Source organism: Brachyistius frenatus, unplaced genomic scaffold (genome assembly GCF_029030835.1).
Source record: "Brachyistius frenatus isolate BFR_SWC_R1_liver_20210118 unplaced genomic scaffold, ASM2903083v1 Contig_145, whole genome shotgun sequence".
Taxonomy (NCBI): domain Eukaryota; kingdom Metazoa; phylum Chordata; class Actinopteri; family Embiotocidae; genus Brachyistius; species Brachyistius frenatus.
This window is the reverse complement of record NW_027210744.1, coordinates 29,645-42,433: the sequence shown is the minus strand read 5'-3', so window position 1 is coordinate 42,433 and position 12,789 is coordinate 29,645. Positions and strand designations below refer to the sequence as shown.

The 12,789-nt window shown below is 41.5% G+C and overlaps 1 protein-coding gene across 1 annotated transcript in view; it reads right to left on the bottom strand.

The window, feature by feature from the left end:
- Positions 1-985: 985 nt before the first annotated feature.
- LOC138630951 (RAS guanyl-releasing protein 2) overlaps positions 986-12,789 on the bottom strand; it is a 29,544-nt gene continuing 17,740 nt past the window's right edge. The window contains exons 13-16 of the mRNA XM_069715620.1: positions 7,668-7,704; positions 4,300-4,458; positions 3,347-3,409; positions 986-1,386 (exon numbers count right to left, since the gene is read on the bottom strand). Of these exons, the coding sequence (XP_069571721.1) occupies positions 3,351-3,409; positions 4,300-4,458; positions 7,668-7,704 (255 nt within the window). The 3' untranslated portion in view covers positions 986-1,386; positions 3,347-3,350. The remainder of the gene's footprint in view (positions 1,387-3,346; positions 3,410-4,299; positions 4,459-7,667; positions 7,705-12,789) is intronic.

Below are 12,789 nucleotides of genomic sequence, written 5' to 3'. Positions count from 1 at the left end.
ACTCAAAAGTCTGAATTCATCTCTCCACGGGCACAAAGATACAGAAAACATCTCCACTGTCTGGAAAATTCAAGACAACATGTTTCCTAAATAAATGATCATTTGGCGTGCTACTTTAAAAAATACAAAAAAGCTCAAGCAACAGAGATGCCTGGCCGGAGAACACAGCCGTGAAGGAAAGGAAGCATGCGGGGAGAAAAACGGCAAACTACAACTCACATTAAAACAGATTTCTCAGGAAAATGTTTTTATAAGCTGCTGTCAAATGAAAAGCCTCATTACTCCGGTTTTGGCATCATCCCTTTTCATTATTTCATTTGAACTGACGGTCTCTAAACTTCAGAGCTCATTCAAAAGCTAATGGAGGAATCAGTGGGAAGTAAAGGCCAGTCTCCTGCTCTCTACTGTCAACACAGTTAATAGGAAAGATCGGTTCTTCATCTGACAGCAGCCCTTCACTGTTTCTGCTACATTCACAGCACTGCAGGAGGATAGGTCATCTATCAGTGCACTGGTACGGTACAGTACTGTATACTGAAAACAACACCACAGCTAGAAGTAGAGGACAGTTACTGACATTCAGGTAAACATGACAAAAATATAACAATGTTCAAAGTCTGACTAATCATAAATGTCGATACGGTCGTTTCTGACATTCCTTTTGTTGGCAGAACGGCCGCTTTTGTCATCGCACTTCAGACGGGCACCAAAAATCGGCAATATTTTATCTGACATCAAAATTGGTCCAATTATTGGTCCGCCCTGATGGATTTCAAAACAGGATGATAAACAAAAGGAGAGAGAGAGAAAAAAAAACCCAGAGCTTCTCAGATGCGTGGCAGCTTTACATTCTTGGCAATAACAGCACCTCTTTTAAAGTAAAGTCGACTGCCATTTCAATCTGCAGCAAAGTGTGCTCAAAATCTAAACTTTAACATTCAAACAAGAAAATACAATTTTGTGGATTTTTTTTTTCTTCATATATATATGTGTGTAGTAACACTTTTGGTTGACACATAATCAAAATGCAAAGGTTTGACACAGAAATCACACAAAGACATTCCATTCACATTGGTCGTCACATTCATGCGAGTTTTAGGTGGCGGTGGAGAGGAGTGCTGTTGCAGTACGTGTCCACCGTGTGGCAGCATGTAGGCGTGCTGGCTCGTGTTCAGTGCAGCGTCACAGCGCTGAGGGTTGTTAAAGCAGACATAGTGCAGCACATTCTCTGTCCGGCTCCTGACAGCTGCTGATTTTGGCTTCTTGCATGACAACCGTGGGAGGGGGGCGAGGGGGGGGTCTATAAATTGAGAGTTGTAGACTTGTCACCGGCCCGTTCATGGAAACCACTCCTCAGCTCAAGGCTCCTGCGAGGATGGTCACGCACTGACATTCAGCAACAAAGGACATGTTCAGTGTGTTAGGAAAATACAGTAGTTCATGTGGTTTGTAGATATGTAGGAATAAAATGGCATGAAAATATGCATTATTTATACCAATTTTTTTTTTTTTTTTTTTTAAATGATGCTCTCTTCTCCCACACTTCTTTGTCGCACAACATATCCTAACAGCACTCTACTCACACATCCGTACACACCTTCCCCACTGATTATACTGACGTCCACAGCACTTTTCACAAGGTTTTTGATGTCTTCGTTCAAATAAATTAGCTCTTTTTGCCCTTCAAACTGCATCTCCTTCCTTCTATCATGTCTTTTCGAACCAGGTCGTGACGCCACAAAACATTTGCGACAAACAAATTGCTCATTTGTGCCCCAGACCTCCCAATAGAAGGTTGATTTGACCACGTTCTATTGGATTCTTACACTCTTATTGTTAAGTTGGCCAACTCAGCAAAACAGTGGTTCCCAGCGTGGGTGTAAATCTCAAGGGGAGAACAAGATGTTAGGTAAGAAGAATAAACACTCCTCAGAAGAAAAAATTGGTTTAATTTTTCCTGTTATCTCCAGTTGCTTTTTTTTATTATTTTTATGTAAAACACTGATTAGTTTCACTTAAGTGGGACGGTAAGAATTATTGAAATCAAACAATCCGAGACGAGAAATGTGCTCTTTGATTGAACTGATCATAGGTAGGTAGGTAGGTAGGTAGGTATATACTTTATTAATCCCCGAGGGGAATTTTTTTTAACTCGTGTTCATATTCAAACTGTGATTTGAGGTTGTAAGCAGGCACTGATGTTTTTCTCAGGGCAACGAGGTTGTTAGATGACAACACCTCGAGCTATTTCTTGGAACTGGATAACAAATGAAAATAGGTCAACAATTTGGGAAATATTTTAATATGTTTGAAGGTAAAAAAAAAAAATCCCCCTACCAGCACCGCTACATAGCTCATTCTGTTCTTGGTTATGTCTTGAACGGGTGCAGTAACTTAGTGAAGTGAGACTGGTTGCACACGTTACTGGGGCCAAAACTTAAATAATCTGACACATAGCCCGCCATAAAATCACACTTTTAAATTTTTACACCTCATATGGATCAAACAGGCAATAAGAAATGTGGTAACTTGCAAGCTGGGAGAAATAGGTTAGGTTAGGTAGTTACTTTATTAATCCCCGAGGGGAAAATTTTTTCACTACAGCAGCATACAGGAAGCAATAGATAATAATAGAATAATAGAAAGCAATAAAATAGCAGTAAAATAGCAGTACAAATATTAAATATAAAATATAAAATGCACAGTATATACAGTACAGTATATATATATATATATATATATATATATATATATATATATATAAATATTTTGTTTATATTTAATTGACAGACATGTGAATGGCATCAGTCCTCTAATCTAACTCTCAACAAGAAGGCAAATAATTGAATTTCCCAAATTGCCAAACTATTTATTTAAAACACCAGCCAATAATAAAAAAATTTTTTTTAAAAAAAAAAAGCCGATATTCAGCAGATGTGACAGACATGTTGTCTGCTCTACACTCCTGACCCCGACACAATGATGGGAGCTGTTTTACTTTGACATATCAAAGTCTGTCAGCTGTGTAGTGTTGCATGTGTGATTTTCTTTCAAATGCGATACTATACGTGAGTAAGTTATACAAAGCTCCAGAGGGAGCTGTGTATAGTCTGATCAATGTCTTCAAGTAATGCAGCTGGAGGCAATAAATCCTGTCTAAGTCAGGAGTCAACTCTTTCCACAGCAAATGTAGTACTTTACTGACACAAGGAATTCTTCTGGGCAAAATATTAAGTTGTTAACTGGAGTGAAAATGTATAGAAACACTAAAGATCAGTTAAAAAAAATGAAAATAACAATCATAGTTGGTATGCAGTAAACGAGGAATTTGCCACATCTCTCTCACCTGGTTATAGGTGCACATCAAATACTCCTTCCTCCACCGTCTCTATATCCTCTTCAGCAATCACTTTGAGAAACCGAGCAGGTGAGAGGAGAGAAATGAGCAGCAGATTGGTCAATCAAATGGAAATGCAAAACTGCCTAAAGCCCATGAAAGGCGTGGCCTTCGTCTATTTACCATCCTAATTCATTTGCCTGCCAGTATTGTCTGGTCCTGTGATCAAGCAGCTTCACACTGATATGAAATAGAGCCAGTCATGGCACCATTTCTGCAAATGTCTGTTGAAAACACTGCTTCTATGAGTTACTTGCCTCACCGTGGTGGGCCAATTACATTTCCGTTGCAAATTACACTCTATTGTGTGAAAATATGTTCTAAATGTCAGTACTCCATATGCTTGGAGGAAGACAAATGCACCCTTTCTGAAAGTGGAGGTGTTGCAGTGGTGAAACAAAGTAGGAAATTCCTTCTAGCTATACTTTTCTGTGAGGATGCCTGCGTTAGAATAAAAAAAAATAAAAAAAGAGAGAAATGGATTTTTATCAGACATGGTATCCTGAAGAGGACTGATTGATGGGTGTAAAACACACTTTGCCATCATACCAGGTTGACGTATGCTCTATGATACCATAGCCAGCAGGTGATTGCGCTATAGCCAAGCATACGGACTACAAACAAGGGAAAACAGCTTGCCTCCATCCTTAGTTTTTGCACGCATACAAACAAGACGAGCTTTATAGGTGCTGGTTTTAGGAAATCTAACCCAGCAGATGTAAGTATCCTAAACTAGTCTTGTAGTGTTGATGTCGTATTTAACAGACACAGAGGGAAATGGATTGCCTCATCTACGTCTCAGAAAATGAAACGAAATTCTGAGCCATCAGGTTGTTTGTTTTTTGCGGCCCTGTTGAAATTTGATTTAATTGAAAAGTCTCCTTGCATGTGATGCATCTCACCGGTGTTCTGCAGGCTGGGCGGCGTGTTGGCAGGAGGAGGGAAGCTGTAGGATCTGGCCTGCAGGGCTGGCGGCGTCTCGTGGCTGATGCTCTTGGTCCTCTTCCGGCACTCGACAGCCAGGCGGCTCCGGCAGGCCTTGTGGCAGTTCACCCCGCAGGCTGCGGCCGGAGGAGGGTTCATGCGGAGGGAGAAGGACGAGGGCAGGGAGAGGTGCCGGGAGAGCGGGGAGGGGCGGGGCGGAGGAGGAGGGGATCGGAGGGCGGGGAGGGAGAATCGCCGAGACAGGAGGCGAGACAGGAAGAAAGGAGGGGAAAGCCAGGGGCGAGGGGAGGACGGTGGAGAGAGAGGGTCAGGTGGCGGGACGGGTGCAGACGGGAACGTCGGGGCGAACGGGAGAGCTCGTGGAGACGGAAGAGTGCTTCGACAACACGCCATGCAGACACACGAACACTGACACACGCACACGGTGAGGCCGATCGTGCCCGACAACAACTCTGTCAACTGGGGGGAGTCTGAGAGGAGGGGAGTGATGGGTCACCCAGCAAGCAGCAAGAACACATGAGTCCCTGAACACACTCGCACAAATCCTTCTAGTAGTCTCGCTACGACCTACATTCCATTTCTCCTTGACACCGCTGCAGAAGAACCTCCTCCACATTAAACTTTCAGAAATGTTACACACTTCGAACAAAGGCGATTTCCAAATTAAAATTCCATGTCATGACCACCTCTTCACAGAATAATACCCCAAGTTGAATTATTTTTCTCCATCATTCAGGAAGTGTTATCCCCTTGCCCCTTTTTGTGGTCAAGTGCTTCACATCATTCATGATGAACCACCCAATACTGAGAGAGGCAATTAAAAACCTTTCTTTTAACTGCTCTGTGGCCATATGACACACACACACACACAAAGGGAATAAGCCCAAAATGTCCACACTAAGGGGATTTACAATTAAAGGAACTGTCTGACATGTAAAATTGATGCTATTCAATTTGATTTTTATAGCGCCAAATCACAACACGGGTTATATCATGGCGCTTAACACGTTAAAGTCCTCACAGCAGAACTTTACATTATACAGAGAAACTCAACAATACAACAATTCCCACATAAGCTAGGAGGGAAGAACCTACTACACTCATGTATGTCCTTGAAATACGAAGCTACAACTGTTGCTCCCTTTTCCCAGTCTGAATGCTAAGCCGAGCCACGTGGCTGAAGGCTGAACCTCCTGTTTAATCGATAGATTCATGCAGGAAACTCTCAGCAAAAAAAAAAAAAAAAAGCAAAGGTGTACTTCAGAAAATGTCAAACTAATAGAAAACGGAAATGAAAACTTGTTGCCGTCATAGTGTAGCTGCATTGCATTGACATGAAAGTTTGAATACAGGCACTGTGACTGCACTACAGACTCTGAGAAAGCGTCTGAATATCTGACGTCCACAAGAACACATCAAGCTCCCCACAGTCACTCACACTTCTCGCACACGCTCATGCACTGCAGTAGGTGATTCATTTCAATTATGTTCCTGCCGCTATGTCTGCCTCCCTGAGTATGGGCTAACGATGGTAATGGGGATGAATGACTGTGAGGCTCCGTCATTGACTTCCTCTGGTCTCATTAATGGAACAAACCAGAACACTCTAAAAACTCCCAGTCCGACTTGCAGACTGCACTGCTTCAGAGTCCAGAGGACACCAGAGAGTGTGGGGTTCAGGGCTGTGAGTGTGTGTGTGTGTGTGTGTGTGTGTGTGTGTGTGTGTGTGTGTGTGTGTGTGTGTGTGTGTGTGTGTGTGTGTGTGTGTGTGTGCGTGCGTGCGTGCGTGTGTGTGTGTGTGTGCATATATATACATGTATGTATGTATATATATCATTCATCCCCATTACCATCGTAATATATATATATATATACACACATATATAACTGATGTGTGTGTGTGTGTGTGTGTGTATATATATATATACATATACACATAGCACAAAGAAATACATCAATCTTATTCCTTTCTGTGGGTCAACATGTGTTTACCCCGCCATTTTCCCTCCTTTTATCTCAGTAGCACTAATTATTGGATCATGTTTGTCTCTTAATATCTGACTGACCTTTTACGCAGCTAAAATCACAGATCTTTTTTAATAAATACTTTGATATCATCCAAAATTATCATACGCACTCAAAACAGAAGATCTCTGCTCTAATTAACAATGAGTCTGTGATTAGATAAGTGTTTTTTTTGTTTTTTTTCTTCTTCTGCATACACGGTGCAGGGGGCTGCTGGTAACACACCTCAAAGGCCCCAGGGAGCATTAATTACACCAGTTGCTATGCGACTCAAATGTCTGATGATAACTTGCAATCTATTTAAAAAGCACTAGTTAGCCAAGCTGAAAGGCTGAATGAATGCGGAAGCAATTAATGCTGAAACCAAGAATGAACCAGAGAGAATTAGTCAATATAATGTTTGTTTGTTTGTTTTTTTCCAAGAATGGATTTGAATACATTACATCCTCCGACACACAATGAGTCTGCATACACAAATGCTGTGATGTTTATCAGTTATTATATTAACATAATACTAAACGTCTTCCTCGGTGACAAACAAATGCTTGTACAACCACATAACTGAATAAAAGGTGCACACACACACACACACACACACACACACACACACACACACACACACACACACACACACACACACACACACACACACACACACATATACACACACACATACTGAACACTGACCAAGCACAGAAATGCTGTCTGTAAAATATCTGCCCAGTCTAACTTCTCCCGTTGAGTTGCTGTAATCAATCACTTCTTGAAAGTCAGCAGCAGATGGAAACTTGCACGACTTGCATTTTAGATCTGCCGTGGTTTTCTGACCTTTTTTTGCTTGACATCTGGTTGGAGGCATTTGTAGCATAGGTTTTTTGGAGAGAGTAAATGTCTGCAGATTATCACTATTTACTTTATAGCGTCGGCACAGACCACCAGCAGCATATCCACAGAGGAAAAGAAGCAAGCTGTGTTTATAAAGCCAACGACCGAACCTGCTTCTTTAAACACTTGCTCACTCGGAGGACTCGAAGGGAAAACACTCATCCATTGTGTGAGTGGGGTCTCAGCTGATGGATATCATCTAGCTGTTGGAGAACAGGGCTTTGACTCTGCACATAAAAGAGTGCGCCGTTCTGTATTTGCCGTAGTTTCTGTGTGGATCACATGTACTTAGCACCGGGTGGGAATCGATGGGAGTCAAAAGGATTCACTGATTCTCTGAATGCTTTCCGAGCAGAAGAAGCAACATGTGTGTGGTGCAGACATAAAACACCAGCTAAATGAAGTGCTGTCTTACCTTTACACTTGTAGCCTTGCTTGTAGAAGCCCCATATCTAGAAGAAGAAAGAGGAGGAAAAGGGCAGTGAGGATGGGTGTTAATTAGGACGAGTTCTCATTTCTATGGAGACAAGAGGTATGCTAAGAACATCAGGTGATGCAGCAATCACAGAAGGCAGAGGTTGGCTGTGTGTTAATGAACACCGTGAGAATGTTGATAACACACAATCTTTAAATTTCTTGTGGAAAATAATAAGCTTTTTAACACAGTCGTGAAACACAGAAACGTATTTGTTACAAAGGCAAATGAGGCAAAAAAAAAAAAAAAAAAGTGTGAAGAACTTACAGCGGTGAATAAAGAAATATGCATAAAATACAAAGAACTAAGGTTTCAGATCATAGTGAATTTCCCTTTTCGGTTCTTGTTAAAAGTTCTAACAAGATATAACAAGAAAAGTTTTTAACGTAATAAGTCAGTATATTATTACAGAAGAAGTATTTTTTGAATGGGATACAATGATTTTGTATAATCAGACCGGGTATCTTGTTAAAATTGGAATTATTTGGTTTGTAAAAATAATGAGAAAAATGTGGTTTTACGTCTCATTTACAGAGTAACTTTTGCTTGAAATGACAAACTGGAGACGAGCAGGGACATGATTTTTCACCCACTTAGTTTTTTGACCCTTCCTTTATGACAAGGAAGATCCTCCACACACATGTACAGTAATTCATTCCAGCCATCTATTATTAGCGACGTATATTCCAAGATGTAGCACCCTCCACCCTTCCTGTAATTTTAAAGTCACGATGTTCTGCTTTTGGTGACTAGCCGAGAACAGAGTTTTGAGTTTTGAGTTTTAATTCATGTTTTATTCAAACAAAACACAGGGATCATATTTATAAAGCTTCATAGTGCTCAGAGTTACTCCAACTGACAAAAAAAAAAACTAAGAAAACTCTTAGAATATTGATATTTCCTACAAATTTAAATTAGGAGTAGATCCTTGTAAAGATGAGACTTATTCAGAAAGCATCTTGGTCCTTAAGAGAACTCCAAAGGTGAACAAGAAGCAGGGACTAAGACTGTCTTAAGCAGAGGAGAAAATTCCTATGTACAATGAGGTAGAAGAGATGCTGAATGACAGTGATTATATCATGCAGGTATGATGTTTGTGGTCAGTCTCATTAGAGATGCTATGAAATCTCCAGCTCAACGCAATAACACAATAACAGCAGAAATTAAAGTGATCACAGCACTAAGACACGTGGCAGCTGGAAATGCAGCAGTGATGACTGGGGTCTGTCAACCTTCATCAGCAGAGTGATCACGCTGACAGTTCCTGGGCGCGATTCATTTAATTTCCACTGGATGTCACTGTCCACTCTGTGCCCATTATCACAAAGTGTTTTTATCTTTCATTAACCAATCAAGCCTTTTAAAATGAGGCATCATAGCAACAGGGCTCAACCGCACCTCCTCACCGAGTTAAAAGTTTCTGTCATTTCTTCACTCAGAGTTGCTCTGAGAACTTTCCTAAATCACTCCTGAGCGAGGACTCCTTGTTAGAAAGTGAGGAGATCATTGAGAGGATTTCCAGCATGTTTGTGAATACAGCCCCAGGACTTTGACCCAGGAGTACAGGATCAGAGTCAGTGGGAAAGTGATATGGATATCTTTTAAGTAATCGTGTTCTTGCTAAGTAGTTTTTGGTGGCTAACCCTCACCAGTATTTTTTCCATAGAGCTAAACCATGTGGTTTTTGGTGGCTAAACTTAAGGCAGCTTACTTTTTTTTTAAAATTCAGGCGAGGCAAAGCATGACACTGATACGCTATCATCTAGTAGACCAATGGGTCGGGACATTCTAACTCATTAAACGTCGCATGTTATTTCAACGTAACTACCCAAAATGCAACACGGCCTCTATGATCAAGTTTAGTCAAATTTGGTTTAATTACTATATTGGTTTTACTGGAACTCTTTACCAAATATTAAGCGTACCATAAAATGTTCAGAATAGTACCTGCTAACGAATCTCATATCAAACCATTTCCCTAGTGCTGTGTTTGTTTCATATAAGTTTGAAGCCTTTAATTTGTGTTGAACTGTGAATTGAAATGAATGGAAACCATAAGCTTCGTGACACGTGGAGAGTTCATCTAAAAAGTTATGCACTGGAAAATGGTTTGCAATGAAGAGAAAAGTATACACAATTAGGGATTCATGGGCTAAAGCGTGTTAAAACACCCATACAGTTCACATGAGGATATCCTCTGAGGTATTGAATGAACACTGGACAAATGGACCAGGGAGAGAGAGAGAGAGAGAGAGAGAGAGAGAGAGAGAGAGCGAGAGAGAGAGAGGAGGCTGGCGGGACAGAGGGGGCGGAGGGGGCCCTACATCAAGCGGGACGTAGGGAGCGCACAGGCAGTGGGGGAACAATGACATGAAAGAGCTGAGCTGGACATCACACACCGCACTGGCACATCTGAGGAGGCACAAAATATCCTGACCTCTTCACACACACATGCAGACACCACAGACGCACACGCATGGATGCAAACACACAAACACCTGTAGATGCGCGCGCACGCACGCACGCACACACACACACACACACACACACACACACGTCCACGAGAGTCTCGCGCGCACACAGCCAGGGGCTCGACAACAAAGAGAAGTCGGTTATGAGGAGAACATCTAAACACAGCTATCATCACAGCTCTGCCTACACTGACCTTTACTGCCTCTGTAGACTGTAAAACACAATGCACTACAAACAAGAGCTGCAGACACACTGACTTGGACACTTTGACACTTTGACGCTTCAACGCATGCTTTTAGAAAACTGCTGCTTTTACCGCCAGCAGTAACACATTATACATCAAAGATGAACTCTGTGACTGGGAGATGTACGATTCTACTTTTAGCATCCTTTACTGATGCTTCTTCACTTGCTTTTAAATCGGCTTGTGGTGTGTGAATGAGCACGAAACACGGCCGGGCGTGTTCAAATGTTTAAAATGAGAAGCAAGATGGGTTTGGTTACCTAGTTCATGCCATATTGAACCTGTCTTTATTCTAACGGGGAATTTGAAATGAAAGTGAATACTTTTTTAATTTTGTCGAAAATCAAGTTGCTGTTTTTTTTTTCCTCAATTAGACAACGAAAAGTGTTTCTAAACAATCTTCTGTCTCTCACGTGTCATTCTTTCCCTGCTGAATTGTTTGATACGCTACGGTAAAACCACCCTTTTCTCAGGACACAGTGACACATCAACCATTAACAGCGCCAGAAAGTGTGCAAGTTTGAACATCACTGAAATAACATAATCTACACAGACTTGACAGTATCTTGCTGTACCTCTCTCTTTTGTGGCATTTTTAGTTGATCATAATTACTTCTTTTTTTTTTCCCATCAAACATCTGTTCATCTTTTACTAGCGTGTGTCAGTACGATAAGGAAAGCATGCCATTTGGAACATAGCCAGTGACAAGTTAGGCGAGCAAGATGTAATCAAATCTAAAACACCACGTAAAGTATATGACTTGAATTTCAACAGGATAGTTTGTCTCAAATTGCAGTTATACCGGAAATAACCATAGCATTTGAATGCACCTCCTGCCAATACATCTGCTGGCCTTTATTATTTTATCCAGAAATGAACACGTTTCCATGCCCTCTGCATAACACACACACACAATAAACACACTGATGGCTGATATCCAACAGCAGTACTTGATGAAAAATAAACACTTTTGTGCTGTGTTCTGACAGCTGCAGCTTCTCCAGATACCTTTTGGAAAATTCTTCACGCAGGTGGTCCCTCCCTTTCCTCTAGCCAAGACGGCAACTGTTGAGTGTGGAAAGTGTCCGGCGTTTTTTAACTCAATCGTGGGACTGTTTTGAACATATCATCCTGGTACTTGTAGTGCACGGCATGTTTTTGTACTTGGCCACGTGAACGCACTCAGGCACTCGAAATACTGACTGTTACTACGTAAGTACGCCTTTTGGAACAAAGCCATGGTCCCTGTCATACCTCTGCCTGTGTCCTTGTGTTTCCTGTGTTTCCCTTTTACCAAGTGTTTCCTCATTTGCTTTGTAAGTAGTACATGCCATGTCCTTTCTGTTACCTTACTTCCTGCCTTTGTGTAATTAGTCCTACCTGTCCCTCATTGTTGTCTTTTAGTCTGTGTGTTCTCCAGTTCAGTGTTTCAGTTCCCATGTCCATGTCTGCTCCTTTGTCCGTCCCTGCCCCTTGTCACAGTCGCTGTTTTGTTCCTCTGTGTTTTGTGGGTTTTTTTTTTGCCCGTTTATAATCCTGCTCCAGCATATTTTGTGAATATCAGCTTATGTTGCCTGTTTTGAAGCCCTGGCCCAGTTCTTTCAGGGAGGCTTTTGTTTGATTCAACTTCCTGTCTCAATGTGTCGCACGTTTGGGTCTGATACGCAAGAGACATCTCGATAACCTTGCGAGCATCAGACCACTCTTATTCAACTACTGTTCCTTCACGGATCAAATGAGGCTCCACATTTTTTTCCTCCCTGGTTTTGCTTGCTGCCACGGCAATTGGCTCGGTATGCTCCACATCTACGTGATGCACGGTCGTCTTTTTTTCAGCCCTATTAGTGTGATGAATGTACAAGTACATTTATCTATTCATCTTGTAAAGGTGAAATTATAGTCAGCAGCAGGTTGGCGTGGGTTATCATTGAGACTGGAAAAGGAGGGGAATGCTTTTGTCTAAAGGTCAGTTACACTGGTCTACCAGTTCCTCTGAACCTCACTAATGAACACATCCCGTCTTGACTTGTCTTGTCATCTCATTGAACAACCAGCCGAGACTCTCGGAAATCAGAAAGCAAAATCCTTAATTACTGGTAAAACCACGAGTTGTCATTTTACATTTGGATTTATGTACAAGGTACATTATAGAGATTTTTTTTTTTAACCTTTGGACAGAGCGAGGTTAGCTGTTTCCCCCTGATACTAGTCTGTATGCTAAGTATCTGTATCCTGGTCATAGCTTCATATCTAACAGACAAATCTAAAAGTACTCCCAATCATCCCGTCTAACTCTTGCAAGCAAATGTGTTTCAAGCAGAAGTTTGTGAAACTGTCCTACTTCT